Raw genomic sequence first — 16,127 nt, 5'->3', positions numbered from 1 at the left:
ATTTAGCATGTAGAAGAAAGCAACGGAGTATAGCATGCTTGCTTGCTTTTTTTTTTTTTTCTCCTTTTTGTAGACAGAGAACTATTTTAGCTAAGAATATTAATTCCAGTATTTTATTATTCCTGTTTCTAGGACTCAGATAGGCTTTTTATTAGCTTTTTGCTCCATCCTTCAGGAGAATAAAAACTGAGATGCTTTCATGGCTTCTAAACCCTTGATTGGCCAAGGTTAGCCTTATGGTGAGCCCTTCCTGTATTTAATTAGTAAAGTGCAAGGATCACACACCTATTAAATGACCCCCTTGTTTCTTCCTTCCCTTAGCCAGTTATTTCTTTCCTACAATTTTCTTTCTGAGATGGCTTTCATTTTTCCTGCCAATTTTCCTGTTTCCCTGGGATGCTCTATAACAACCAAACTTGTCCATGTAGGTCTGGTTTAAAATTCAACTTTCCATTACAGCTTAAAGTTGTAAAGCTTAGGGTGCAGCACTGTTTTGATCATGTGTCTGAGGTGTGAGCAGCACTGTGCCACAGAAATGCCAAAGTCACCAAAGTTTTACTGCTACCTGTCTTCATGGAGTATTTGCTCAGTATTCTATTTTAATTTCTGCTTTCAGTGAATATTTAGTGAGCTCTGATTACATAATTGAATTTGATAAACTGATGGTATGTGATTGATGAGAAAGTCAGGAATAAAAGATTAGAAGACAAAATTACTTCAAGGGTTTAAGCAAATCTTCCAGAGAGCTGGGGTAATTTATAAAGCATGCTATATTCTTTATAAAAATATTCCCATAGGTCTATTAAATTTTAGCTTCTACGAGAATTGGATTGAATTTTGAGAATCATTTTCATGTAGTACCAGCTCGATTGTGATATTTTAAATGGGAGATAGCTCTGAGGGGGTTGCAGCATCACTGGGTTTGGAATATTTGAGTAGGAAATGCAGGGCTGAATGACAGACTTGTGGGCAGCCATCCTTGTCTTTCAAATAAATCATTTGTTCTTGGAAAGACGTAAGTTAGAAGGAGTAAGTGGATAATTCAGAGTGAAATAATGAAGGCAGTTATGCTGCTTGAGTCTTTAAATCACTGAAAAACAGGATCAACAAATTCCTGGGGTAGAGGTTGGTAGTGCAGATACCAGTTTCATTGTAATCTCTCTGAATGGCTCAACTTTCTTCAGGAAGGAATAGTTTAACAAGCTCATTTCATCGGCCTTTAGGTACTAGCAGGTAAATGTCATCGTTTTTAGGGGACTCGGCACTAGGCATTTCAATTTACCGGTTGGACTCTGTTACAACCCTTCCCCTAAATACCAGCGCAATTCCCTGCCACTGCCTTTACATCTCCAGAGGAAGCCTGACACCTTTAATCCTGTAAGGGCAGAGTCTCTGTCCTGTAACTCCCTTGGGAGACTCCCCAAAATATATGTGAAGCCTCTGAAAGGATTTAACATTTCCTCACTTGTTTAGAAATATCTTTGTTAAAAATTTGCTCTGGATAAAATAACTGTATTCACTCTAACATCGTTAACTCTGACTTAAATTTTTCTTCATAAAGTTTTAAAATATTGGTTGATTTTACTAGTTAGGAGAAAATGGGAATTGAGATAAGACTTCTTCACAGTATTTGCAGTCACTAAAACAAAAAAAAAGCAGCTCTGCAGAATATAATCTCAGTCACGTAATAGAGTGGAGAAGTGCAAAACCCATCTTTGCTTTGCCTGAGACTATCTGCTAGTTTGAACTGTTCCTATTTTCTCATGTGTTGAATTGTCATGCCTTCCTGTATATCCAGCTTAAAGAAAATATTACTGATCTGCCCTAGCCATTAATCAGTTTGTTTGAAAACCAAATTGTTTAAAATGCTACAAATCAGGAAAGGGCCTTACCCTAAAATACATTTTTTTAATTCAGTTGGTTAGGTCAGATTTTGTGCAATAGTCTATAAGAATTGCCTTAAGATGATGTGCTTTTTTCCTGCAGAAATAACTGTATCTTTCTGAAGTTAAATTCTAAAAGCTAGGCAGGCGCCTTGTCAATACAAATCATCAAATGTGTATGCAGCTGATGTTCAACTTTACAGCCAATTGTAGCCAGTAGTTTGGCAACAGTCAACCCGTGACTCCTTGACCACGGTCAGCTGAAGCGCAGCTGCTACCTTGGGACTGTACGATCAGGCGATAATGAGTCTGTGTTGCCATGTGGTCTGCTAAATAATAAAAATTCCCTGGTAAGAGGCAAAGTGGAAGATAAGGGCTGGGAGAGGTTGATGTCACCAGGCCCAGCTGCATGCTCGCTGCCGTCCCAATCTTCGGTGGAACACCTTGACCCCTTGCCTTGAGCTCCTTCTTCCCTAATGTCTGTGGTTGCTCTCTTATGGCTATCAACTATTAAAGATTATAGTATGCGACCTGTGGATTCAAAGATTTCAGACGGCCTTGAATAGTACGTGAGGTCACTTCCCCATAAACTGTAAAAGATAGCTTAAAGTCTTTAAATAGCAAGTATAAAAATACCCGAACTTAATCTAAAATAGGTTTTAAAAGAAAGCTTAACGACTTAACTGAACGGTTAGTTGCACTTGGACAACATTTGTGTATCTTTTTTTTTTGTTACTTTATATATAAAATACACACACACACTGCACTCCTAAATAGCAGAGTGCAGTAATGTCTACCTATTAAATATTGTTCCATATTTTGTATTAAATCGCTGACTTTGAATGTAACTTGTGTATTTGTTATACATATACATACATAAACACGTCAATTTTGATTATAGAAGGTATTTGTAAACCTCCAAGATTAAGTCTGTAGTTCCTACATAGTTACAAGTAGAAATTTGATGTGTAAAGTGTGAAAACCTTCATCTTCCAGGGGTGACAAGGGGTGGGTCTCCAGCAGGTGTAGACTTGTAATAAATCTGCGTTTGAGTGGAGCTTTGGCAATTTACCAGTCGAGAATTTTGCTGCTTCGAGTATTTTGAGCATTTGTAATCCACAGGAGAACAAGAGTTTGAGACTACATGTGACCCTTGAACATTATTGAAGTACCCTAATTAAAAATCTGTTAGTGGTTTCAGGTAATATAATTTAATACATTTTGGTTGGCAATAACATTGAAAAACACATTAATCTTGCGATTTTGTGAGGTGTTTTTTTCTAAACTCTTTTTTCTATCAAAATTCTTCATTTACCCTGAGACTTCCCCTGCTGTGATAATAATTTATATTCAAGATTACTCTTCTGGTTTCCATTCAAGAAATAAAAAAAAGCTTTGAGTGGATTTAATCCTCACAGAGGAGAGAGGGGGAAAAAGAAAAAAGCCAATAGGGCTGTTCACTGCCTGCCACAGTAGACAATGCTGAAATTCTCATATATATAAACAGTAAACATGGACAAAAGCTTGTCTGAGCGGGCACTTCTCTTCTAAATGAGTACCAAGGACTAAGGTTATCAAGATCTTGTGAATTCTGCCTCTAAAGATAAAGACTAGTTAGGAATGTAACAGTGCAAGCCTTAACTACTGAATCATGTTGTCTCTTGTTTTACGATGGCCATTTTGAGAAGAAATGAGTTAAATATTGGTGGCTTATACTATACTGACTTAAATAGCTTACAAACCCATTTTCTCTCTGTGTTTCAGATGATGTTGCACCATACTTCAAGACTGAACCAGGCTTGCCCCAGATACACTTGGAAGGAAATCGCCTCGTACTTACGTGCCTTGCCGAAGGCAGCTGGCCCTTGGAATTTAAGTGGTTACGCAATGACAGTGAAATAACCGCCTACTCCAGTGAATATAAGTAAATAAAAGCTATATAATAGCCTTCTCTAAGTGTAATTGCAAAAAAAACCCCAAACAAACACCCTCCCCCCAAAAAATCCCCAATACCTCAAACCAGCTTGGGAGATACTGATACTTCGACAATGTTTTTTATCGTGAAAGATGACTGGTTTTTGTAAACAAGTAAGATCTCTATGAGATAATCTCCTTTGCTAAAAATGATATTTCCCACTTCAAAACAAGGGTCTTAACACAGAATTTTTAAGTACCAAAAATGCTTTTTGCTAGAGATGTAACCTTACATGCATTTGCAATAAATAGCAGGCATATTCCTTAGCTAAATGTTACGTATGATGTGCTACTTATCCTTGAACAAACCTAAGCTCAATGGGACTATTCTTTTCAGTAAGATCTAGACGAATGTGGTCTATCTTAAATTGCATATGAAACTTTCGGTTTCATTTCTGGGAACACGAAAATTAATCTTGTAGTTTTAACAAACTGTTCTGCGAATATGCACTTTCCTCCCAAGACCTCACTAACTCCCTCCGCGTTCTGCAAGACATGTCATCAAGCAAGAGAAAAACCATACTGTGGCTAATCAGAGCTACGTTTGTGCTGATAGGCAGCAGATGGCTGGCCAAATATCAAAGTGTAAAACAGCCAAGTTTTGTCTGCTTTTCTTTAATGGGAGCATTAACTGAGTCTCCCCTATGCAACTGGCAATTTCTATAATCTTGTAGAAATTTAATATTTATGCAACTTATTTATTGCTTTAAAATTTTGTTGAAATTACCTAGTGAATTCAGAAGTTACAAGGGGTGGGTATGTGACAGACGGAGCCCTTGCGTAACACTTGTATCTTTAGCAAACCAAGCTAAATACTGCACTTTTGTAATTGCATTGCTTAAGGTAGGCAAAAGTTGTGCTCCATCACTATAGACAGAAATTACGGTATAGATTAGTATAAAAATGCAGATAATGATACAGAGTTCTGTATTGTTACACAAGGTAGTCCATAATTACTTTTCTCAAAGATTTCCAAAAAATTGTAACCTAACATTAGCTCTATTTTCGATATTATTTACATTTACAGAGCAGTAGGAAAAAAAGTCCCTTAAATAAAGTTTTAAAAATTTGGGGGTCATTTAGCACATAAAGCTTTTAGCAACTGTGTTTCAGACCAAACATATAGTTCTGTGTGAACTTTCCTAGAAATTAAAGACTTTTGATTTAGATGAGACCACTTAGTTCTGAGTAATTGCATCTATTAGTGGTTGCTGTTTTCAAGCCTTGAGATACGCTGATACCTCAAAATGAGCTATACACACATATAGAAGAGATTTGTGAAACTTTCTAGAAAATAAAAAAAATCTCTAATAGCACAATTGATCACAGAAGGTTTGAGCATCGCTTTGTGTAAATGCCACTTGTTTTGATCAACAACAGCAGAGTCTGTTGTAGTTTGTTGGTAGAGGGAGCTGACAACAGCTCTTAACCGTGTAAGATGCTGAGAAAGTAAGACAAAGAAATGGTGTGGGAGGACAAAACACATAAACAAGGTGGAATCAACAAAAAACAAAGGTTAGAACTCAAGCTTTGTAGACGTGCCACTCACTGAGAGACTTACGTTTCAGGATACTAGGAGAAACCTGAATAAGAACATGTCACATTTTGAACTAAGACCAGAATGCCATGGTATTTCTTAAATAAATGCACATCCTAATACAAAATTGTAATTTTACTGTGTATTGCAGTATAAGTTAGAATCAGTGTATTGGAACACCTTTCCCAAGCTGTATGTATAAGTACCTGCATACAGTACCTTGTTTCTTATCATTGGGCTTAATTTTGTCTAGTGAACATCAGGTCATGATACAAGTTATATTTATTAATTTTGCTTTTTTTTATATTATTCTTTTCTCTGTTACTAATTAAAACATCTGCAGAGATGATTAAGAAGATAGGGAACTACTGGTTTATAATAATAAAATAACATTGATAGAAAATATTGATTTAGAAGTTGCATCCCTACTACTACTACTACTACTATACCACAGTCAGAGATAAGCCAAAGAGGATTTTGATCTATAGAAATGCAAAGCTTTAAGCTTCCAAAAAGGATTATGTGGCATAGGTGCATTAGGATGAATGAAAGCAAGGAAAAGATATGCTTAGACATAAAAATTCCAGTTGCAAAATTTAAACTTTGACCCCATAATAGTTTGCTCTGCAGTTCTCTTGGGTAAATACTCTGTTTAAATGCATGAATCTTTCCTGTGTAAGTGACTTCTGCTGCAATTTGAATCATCAATCAAAGATTTTTGGTAATTGATATTACTTCGTGTGTCTCAGTTAAAGCAATGTCTACATTGTAACAGGCTGAAAATATTCAAAGCTTATTATAACACACCAAGTGAGTAAAGAACTAATTGGAGTCTTTGCATTTTGACATTGGTGACCCTGAATGAACAACTTTTCTTTGTATAATGATGCTGATTATGTGCACAGCCTGGCTTTTATAGTGACTGTGCATACACTAGTTTGTATTAAGAATTTATAAAACAACCTTATAAATTCTTTGTGATCTGAGATACATGTAATGAAAACAAATCAATATTGCTGACTGCAGTACCAATTTCGGCTTTGTCTATAAGTTAAGAGTCTTGAAAGCTCAGGCAGTGACTTTTTTCTTTTTTTTTTTTCTTTGTTTTCTTTTGAATTGAGTTCTGGACCAGGTGTGTCTTCCATATTTGCTTTTGTGGCCTGAAGATATTAATTTATTTGAATTTAACAAACTAAGGTTATGTCTAAGCAGCAGTACACTTTCCTCCCAAACTACTTAAAAGTATCTGATTATTATATTTGTGTTTTTTAACATTGGACACGTTTCAATTTTATGCCATATAAAAGAAGTTAGATCAATTGATGCATAAGTCCCTTGTTAAAAAGTTTGAATATATAATAAGGTATTTGACTATCTAATGAAGTATATTTGGTTTTAATTCTGTCTTCACTATTATGGCCATTAAAAATCGTAGCCTCTAGGTTCACTTTTAACTCTTAGAGCATTCAAAATTAAAATGAGGGTGCAAATTTGAAATCAGGAACGAAGCGTAAGCGTTAGCTAGCATTTCTCCTTAGGTGTTTGATACCACTTCATCCTTCAACTCTAACTCATTGTAATCTTGGTGATGGAGCATATTATGCTCTGGAGGACTTCCCTTGAAGCTTTCTTTTATGCTTGTTGCTTTACATCTTTCTATGCAAACTTTTAAACAGCTGGTTTCTGATTCATTCAAAAGAGAGCAGCTGTCTGGTCTGACTTTCTAAAGTACTTGCACAGATCCCCAGAAACCTTAAGTAGCCTCCTGGCAACTATACAATGGGAAGATCTTGTATCTTGAAAGTTAGAGTGTAGACAAAATTAAAGCAAAATTATATCTTGTATTAATTGTATTAACTTTTGCTATAAATTCATTCCGTGGAAGAAAGTCTTATTTTGAATTTAGAAAGCCCTATTTATATCCCTTCTTGCATATCAGAAAATAAGTAGAACGGTGAAAGCGTAGCACAAAAAGCAGTATTCTGACTGTTAGGTCAATAGAAAAGTATATTTAAAAACAATAACCAGACATATGAGGTGCATAAAGACTGGTTAAAATTGTAAACACAGAATTAGAAATTCCATTAATATCTATTTATCTCTTGCCCAGGTTTGTAATTTTCAAGTTAGTCTCAAATGATGTAAACATATGTTGTATCTCTTTTTTTTTACTTTTGTCGTTTAATTCTAATAATTTTGCTTGCCTTACCTGCACATTGTTACCCACTAGGTCCATTGAGAAGCCAGCTGCTCAGTAGGTTTGGGCTGTCTTGGAATTTCCAAGGTAGATGGGATTTTCACTGTAAGCTTTTAGATTTCCTTTCCTTCAGGCAACATATTAAGAATGTTTCCCGTTGGAACATTAATAAGTCAGAAAAGAAAACCAAAGTAGGACACTTCTGATCTGACTGATTTGTTTTGTCCTAGTGGCAGAAAAACTAACTCTGCATTACTCTTAGTACAGATGAATACCAAAGAAAGAAGCCTTTAATTTTGGCGCAGTTTAATAGAAAAGCAGAGGAATAAATGTTAGCCAAGTAGAGTACTAAATCTTTATGGGAGGAAGAAAAGCTTGTTAAGCTGTAAACTATTTGGTAAAATGAACTCCAGAATCTTTTTTTTTTTTTTTTTTTTTTTTTTTTTTTGTAATGATGGTTTGCAACAATCATCTGCCTGGCAGAGAAGGAAATTTTTCTGTAGGGAACTAGGGAAGCCTTATATCCTATTTATTTCTATCCTATGCCTTCTATTTTCACCTACTTTCTCACTCTGTTTCCTATGGCATACTCATCAGGCAAGGGGCAACGTGGCTAATTCAGAGTTATATACTCACTGGCCAGCTAGTATTTGTGTGCTGACTGTTGGATTTACTGTATCTCCCAAACAGAGCACCATTTTGAGTCTTCCTTATCTTCTCAGTACAAATTGTCATAATCCCTGGAGAAAATTTGCTGGTTGCTCCCGAGGAGGTCAGGAGGAGTCAGCTTAGGCGTACAGGCAGACAGACAATGCAGTTGCCTACAACTTGTATACTTAGGAAGCCAGGGTCTCCTAGGAATCACAGTAGATTGCTGAAATTTGTCCATGATGTTGGGCTCTGGTTTAATTCACTGCATTTGGCTGTCTGACCTATTTGCTGTAGTGTATTTGATTGTAATTATAATGCAGTGATTATAGTCTTAATTTATCACTTAAACTAGATTTCTTCTGCCTCCTTTGTTTTTATGCTGTCTGATCCTGTTCAGATATTAAGCTCTGTATGTGGGTGTGTATAGTATGTGTGAGTATGAGAAGAGATGCTTTCTTTTAGTGGAATTAAATTTTGAAGATTAAAATTCAGCAGTTTTATTTTTTCCTTATCTTTTCATAAAGGCTTTCATTAATCCTACCATAATATCTCCAGAAGGTGACCGGGGGAATATGCGCTTTGATTAATGTTTGTTTAATGCAGCATTATCTATATTATTCATGTGTTTTATTCACATTAAAACTGTGCCTACCAGCTCATTTTCATGTTGAGTAATCAGATATACTTGAATGAGGAAGGTGAGCATTAGTGGACTAAGTGACTTTTTAAGTATAGTGAAGGACAGAACAAATACAATGTACAGTGCACTGTGTCTTTTACAGTATTCTTCTGAGTTACAGTGGTCACACAGTGTAGTAAACATCTTTTTTTCATTGGAGAGCTCTGATATTTCTTGCAAGTCTTCCTAATGCCTACATTTAGATTGTAGTCTTCTTGTGCCACCTCTGAACAAAATACCAGGTGTTTTTGCCTTATGAATGAGGGTAGATAAAACTAAGGAAAACATTTGAGTCTGTATTTCAAGAGAATTTGTGGAGAACTAATTAATATTTATCAGATGTAGATCTTAAGACTGAAAGATATTTTATGTGTTTCAAGTGGTTTTTTTTTAATTCTATATTGTAGCCAAAGACCAGAGATTATATGAGGATGCTGTTTGTAAGAGAAAATACAATAAGCATTTGAGTCAATGGGTAAAATATTAGAGGAGAAATAAGAAATGCCACATAAAGTAGCATTGACCTGCCTTTAGGAAGAAGTGCGCTATAATTCTGCATTCTGTCTTATAGGTACGTCATCCCAGCTTTGCAGAGGTCTGATGCGGGCTTTTATCAGTGTGTCGTACGAAACAGGATGGGGGCATTGCTGCAAAGAAGATCTGAAGTTCAAGTGGCATGTATGTTCGAATGGAAGTTATTCTGTGATTCATTAGCTAACCGATGCGTTTTGTGGGTAAAAACCCAACATACCAATAACATTTTCTAGCCTGAAAAGTTATGATATTTAATAAATTTTAAAATTATTGCATCACAAGAAGTTCAATGCTTACTCTAGTTATCTTCTGGGAAACAGTTCAAAGCAGTGCAACATTAAGTCTTTAGAGCAAACTTCAGCTGTTCAAAGTCATCAAACCGAGATCTTTGGACATAGCTGTAGCATGAGAAAACTATTATACCTTTCCCTGAATATGCAGGGATTAAAAAGGCCATACAGCACAAAATAAACAATTGATCAAAACAAAACAAAACAAAAAAGCCCAGAGGATGGCAGAGGCTATCTGAAAGAAAACAGTATGGTAGAGATAGCTCCATGAAGATTTTAGATCATAATTCTTGCTATACAAAATAAGCAGTTGTTTCACAGAGAAAACCTTGCTAACCAAACTTTAAAAGTCTCTTCTCAATGCCTTTCTGTATCAAACCCTCCAATGTTTGTACCTCTTTAGTTTCTACTATGCAGAATTTTTCAGATACCTGACTTCCATTTGGAAATGTTAAAGTGATTTTCTCAGGAGTTAGTGCTAGTTAACATGACCTAAGAAATGATCGCATACTCTAATTTTCTTTTTTTTTTTCAGTTAACATATAGAAAATATAATCTAAACAACTTGTTTAGAAATAATAATAAAATTAGGCCTTATTCCATTTTCAAAGTAAAAACAACAAAAGTTTTTAAAAAGAGAGATTTGTGTGTAAGCAATCTGATACATGGATCAAATTTCTCTTCCTCAGGGTCAATAAGTGGAAATCAGTAGTAGTAAATGTCACTTGATAAGTGGAATCTAGATAAATCGAATTGTTTATTAGAAACCCAATTTCAAGGAACTGATTGAAGTTAATCACTATGTCATGAGGGAAATTACATGGAATTTCCTGTGTTTTTAAAATAAAAGCAGTTGCAGGTGATACTATGTAAGTTTTGGTATAATGTTCACCAGTTTACTGTATTACAGGAAATTATGTTACTGTATCTGTAATGTCAGTAATATCAGTAATTTGATGCTTGATCTCTCAGTGGTATTGTTTCAGAGAGAGATGCTGGGAGCTAATGTAAAAATCCACTGCTGCTAAAATGGGGTTTTCCTTCCCCGCCTTCTACCAGCACTTACGCCCCTGCTGTATACTCCTCCTAGCGACCTTGTGCTCACTCTGACATCAGTGTCAGACCCTTGCAAGTACTCTTCTGACTATTCTTCTTCTGGTTTAGTGAATTATCTCAGGTCACAGAGGTTCTAGTGAGAGCTGGTGCGAGTGAGCATGACTATGAGTGAGGTGAGGGACCTTCAACAAGGCTAGAAGGGGAAGATGGCGCAGGGGAAGGAGAGGGTGAGATGCTTCTCGTTCTGCAGCAGTGAGCCATTAGATTAACCTAGATGCCTCTGGAGTTGCATCTACAGGTGTACTTTCAGGGGACATAGGCTTTGGTAGCAGTACCAGGGAAATATGCACCCGTTTTCTCCTCCGTCCCACTAATCACTCCGGCTCTTGTATCGCAGTGTAGCACATTATCCCTTTAGGCTCAGCAGGAGAACTTGTTTGTACAGCTGTGGACTGGGAAACTTCTCCAAAATTTAAAAAAAGCAACAATTATTTTGTAGGGTTTGTCAAAATAGTTCTTTTCCCCCCATGCGATTCCTTACGCAGCTGTACAGGCAGTTGTGCTGGCAGAGTGGAGGGAGCAATTCTTGAGGAAGTACTTGTGGGAACAATAGTGAGAAGGAAGCACAGGAATACTTTACCTTGATACTGCTGCTAAAGAATTTTGTCTCCTGAAAAGACAGCTTTATTCCCCTCTGAATGAGGGAAAGATTTGCAGTGAAGTGTTTTGTTTCTCCAGGCTGTTTTTGTGTGTGTGTTTGGTTGTTCTTGAGAGAGAAAGAACTGCAATTTTTTAATTTTCTTTGGTTTTAATTCCGCCCCCCCCCCTTTAATTTCTAGTTCTGCATTGCTGAACAAGGCTAAAAAGCTCTCTCTTAAGATTTCTCTGTCTGAATTAAGCAGTCTATCTATCTATATCTATTTATTTATTTATTTTCTCTGATAAAGATACTGAGACAAAGCAAAGCAGATTTGGGAGACCTTTGGTCTTCAACCTGTAGTGACCTGTATGGCTTCTATAGTGAAACTTGTCAGTCAGGCTTGCACTTTATTCCCCCAGATTAAAGTGTTCTACAAGTTTTACGTATCGTCTTTCTCCTCTACCCAGGGCAGCTACTGATCCCATGTGATTGTTTTCTGTGTTTTAACATTTTCAATCTAAATTAATTGACTTAAGCTGTGTGGACATAATGAAGTACTGATACTTTACCATATTTTACTTTTTGGTTATTCTTGAAAACATATCAGAAAGCAACATTCCAAGGGTAATCTTATCCAGTCATCAAGAGCTATGGGGAACTGTATGTTAGATGTTTAACTCGGAAGGGTTTGCAGGAAATGAATTGGTTTTGCCACTGGATAGAGGATGGTTCCCAGTGCACTTAAGATCTCTAGTGAAAAATTGAAAGGCACAACCATAACATGCACGTAGAAAGGTCTGAGGTATTTTCCACATCCTAGATCTCTGAAGTAGCAGGGAACTTGTTAAATAATTTAAAAAATGTTCTCAACACATGCTAACATATTACTTAACTGAATGGGAACAGATATTTGTGAGAAAACTGCTGAGTAAATCTTAATTACAGAATGGGCTTAAAAACTCTCGGATTGTGAAGACTAAAATAATCATATGACAGTGAAGTTAATTAGATCCACCTACACCGTTTGAAACTTCAAGTAGATGATCTGATTACATCTGTAAGAAATATGGAGCAACAGAGGAAGTACAATGCTGATTATGTCTGAATAAATAACTTGAAAATCACAAAGATGATTAAAGCTTCTTTAAAATACCATGTGTTTTGAATTTCTGCTCTTGCTCTGTCTCTTCTCATCTCCTGCCATCCGCACACCTGATAGTAGTCTTCTGTGTTTCAATGTCCTTTGCATCCCTCTCTGAGGCGGAGAACTTGTAAAGAAACCTGTGGTCTTTAAAAAAAAGGGACTTCAGTGGCAGAAACCAGAATAGTTCCATGTGTGTGTGTCAATTTCTTGGTTTAAAGTGAATTAAAATGCACAGAAGTTCTTTGGAGGGTGAATAAGTAGAAGCCTAGAGCCCTGTTTATTTTAATGGATAGGAATGTGATGCAAAAGGCAAAAGAAAAACAAGAAGAAAACGTTCACTGAATTTTTACAAGGACTCTATGTAGATAGGTGAACTTGTCTATGAAATAAAACCTTCAGAGACAGAGGTTCTGCAACTGTAGTTTTCTTTCTTCCATTAAAATTTTTGTTTAAAGCTGCTCTTTAATATCGCTGATGCCTTTGTAGATGTCAGAGATCTAGATGCACTGTTCAAATCGTAGTGTAGTGCCAGAAGAACTAATAGCTACCAACATGACTATAGCCTTGCTATTTTGATATCCATTTGGGTATAATGGCTTACTCACAAAGATCTCACTATGCATTGGTTTGACTGCAAATGATACAGTTGCTTGTCTATTTGTGTAGCTATGGGTAAAAGGATAAAAAAAAATTGGCGACCAAAAATTTGATAAAATCACATATACCATTTGCATTCCTTTGCATTGCACAGGAATTTCTTTTATATTGTGCAAGGATTTAGTTAAAAAAACCAAAACACACCTCCATTAAAATGTCACTTTCCATTAAAAACACTCAGTTATTGCAAAAGAACACTGAGGCCATGCAGTACTGCTGACTGATGCACTTCTTGTGTGCACTAGCAGCACTTTGATTTGCCTTATGTTCATCCAAATCTGTATTAATCAAAACTGTCTCATGATCTGTAGTGCCATATTGACTAATTATAGTAATGCCAATGACTATCGTAAAACACAGTTATTTCTCTCTCTGCTGAAAAGAAATGGGGAGAGAGACTAGAACTTCCAGGACTCTTAGTATAATTTTTTTCTTTGCAGATATGGGAAATTTCATGGACACAAACCAGAGAAAAACAGTGACTCAAGGACAAGCTGCAGTAATAAACTTCCTAGATATACTCAGCTATCCAAGACCACAAGTGACATGGTTTAGAGACGGGCACAAGATTATACCAAGCAGCCGAATGTAAGTCAATTGAAAGCTCAAAATACCCCCACCCTAAAATATGATTAATTACACTTGATAATGCCATTTACATTTTAAGTACACTAATTAAGGTTTAAAGAGAATAAAGTAGACTTGTAGTCTTAGTAGACTGCTAAGTTTGAGATAAATTACTGTTTTAAGACCATCTCTGAACTTCCTAAGCAGTTTGACAAAAAAATTCATGTGGTTTTAATGGTTCTGGTGCAGCATAAGGGATTAGATATGCAGAATGTCTGCACTTCCTTCATGCTGTTCATTTTCATGATACATTTTGGAAAAGTAAATGCTCATCTCTCAATTACGTTTACTTGAGTGTACTAACTTAATGAATACTGAGATTTTTCTTTTTTAATATATGAGTCTGATTTTTTTTTACATGGAGTTGTGCTTAATACTATTCTCCTCACGATAAAATTCTATTTAAGTATTGCTTATTTTTTCCTTATCTTTTTAGCCTACAATGACAGGTTTGTTTCTTTTTAACTAATTAGAAGTTTACCCACAAATGGCACAGTACTTGCACTTTGATTAGTTATTATTTCAAGGTGTGCTCATTTATCCTGTCCTGAAGCAGTTATGAAGCCATCCTGTGTTTTAACCTGCACAGTTTTATTGAGAGACTGAAGGGGTTAGCAGTAACATTAAAAAACATAGATAAAATCTTTTTTACTTTATTTATTAGGAAACTGTTGAAATGCCAAGAACGTTATTTTTATGGTTATTTTTGTGGTTACTTTTATCTGTGTGTTATGTTTTCCTGTGTTGAAAGGGATAGATGTGCTAGCAACTGATGGTAATGGGATATTGCTAAATTCCAGAAGGGGTGGTGAGTCTTTAGAGTTTATATTAGAAAGGGAAAGCTCTTTGTGGATTTTCGTTTTGTTAATCCATACTGTATATTTTACTGCTGCTTATGTGCATTTTTTAAACCTGAAAGCTAGTATTGCAGGCTCTTTGAAACTGTTAAAATTAGTATTGCAGGGATGTGAAGTAACTATGTAATAATTTATGAATAATTTAATAGTAATTTGATGGGAAACAAGCTGGAAGATGAAACAATGGGTTTCTGGGCAATCTCTTGAAGTGAGCTAAGTGACAAATCCTGAGTTATTAACCATTAAGAATCTACTTCCTCCACTCCTGCCACATTACAAATTTTTTTTTGTCAATGCTGAGAATACACAAATCAAAAATTTGCAGATGGTGAAGAAGTCTTGTTATCCAGGTATCAGACACTTTCTTGGGAACTATTACTGGGAAACAGAACAGAGTGACCTAGGGAAGCAAGCATGCAACGTCTGAAAATGATATTTGTGTGAGTTCTCTTACAGTTTGGGAAAACTGCAAGTAGAGATACATGTGTCATGCTTATTAATATAAAATCCTAATTTTCATATGCTGTGCTTTACTCTTAGTCCTACCCTGTTGGGATTGTTAGGGTAAAATCACTTGTAATTCATAGCACTGTGGTAATGCTTACAAATGTGAAAACTGTAAAACTCTGTTCTATAGTAGGGGTCAAATATACCTAAAGGTTTCCACATATATTTTTTTTCCCTGGTCAGAAATTTTGTCCGAAAGGAATTTGAGGACATTTGTCTGGCCTGTGTAGGAATTTCTGAATACTTTTGCAGTAGAAGTACATGTGCTGAAAGTGTGAACCTCCTTGGAAGTTTGATATATGTCGTATAGTAAGCCTGTTAAGTTGAGGAAGTGACAGATTTATGGTACACGTACCAATCATCAGTGCACTCCATGTGCAGTAGGTCTGCTGCTCCCTCAAAGTATTGGAAAAACCATATAGCATCCACTCATATATTGCTGTCTGTGAAATTCTGGAAGTAAATATGGCACCCTAAAAATACAGGAAACCTGAGGCATGGAGGGGTTGCATATAAAACTGTGAGAAATGTAAAAATATCTTATGGGAACTCTGTTTCTTATCTGTGGAGCAAGTTGTGCATTTAACATCATGTTTTCTGTACACAAAGAGGTGTATCAATTTAACTGATCAGTTTAGCCAGTGATCCAGTTAGATTGATGCATCCTGCTAAACTGATCAGTTAAATTGATACAACCACCTTGTATGGATGCTCTTTAAACTGATTAAAAGTACCTTAGATTGCTAAATCAATATAAAGCTTTTTTTATCCTCTTAAACAAGCTTCCCATGATTTGGCCAAATCAATCAGCTAGTCTGTCAGCTGTAATAATGATTTCTAAGAGTGACATCGCTGCAGTGTATGCAGACTGAGGAAATAAGCAGTGCTAAAAAT

The 16,127-nt window shown here is 36.0% G+C and overlaps 1 protein-coding gene across 1 annotated transcript in view; it reads left to right on the top strand.

Annotated features, from left to right (window-relative positions):
- Window positions 1-16,127, top strand: part of SDK1 (sidekick cell adhesion molecule 1) — a 417,731-nt gene that overhangs the window by 119,366 nt on the left and 282,238 nt on the right. Inside the window, exons 2-4 of the mRNA XM_075718433.1 lie at window positions 3,648-3,807; window positions 9,493-9,599; window positions 13,683-13,830. Coding sequence (XP_075574548.1) covers window positions 3,648-3,807; window positions 9,493-9,599; window positions 13,683-13,830 — 415 coding nt within the window. The remainder of the gene's footprint in view (window positions 1-3,647; window positions 3,808-9,492; window positions 9,600-13,682; window positions 13,831-16,127) is intronic.

Source organism: Pelecanus crispus, chromosome 11 (genome assembly GCF_030463565.1).
Source record: "Pelecanus crispus isolate bPelCri1 chromosome 11, bPelCri1.pri, whole genome shotgun sequence".
In the NCBI taxonomy this organism is placed as follows: domain Eukaryota; kingdom Metazoa; phylum Chordata; class Aves; order Pelecaniformes; family Pelecanidae; genus Pelecanus; species Pelecanus crispus.
This window is presented reverse-complemented; position numbering and strand designations above follow the sequence as displayed.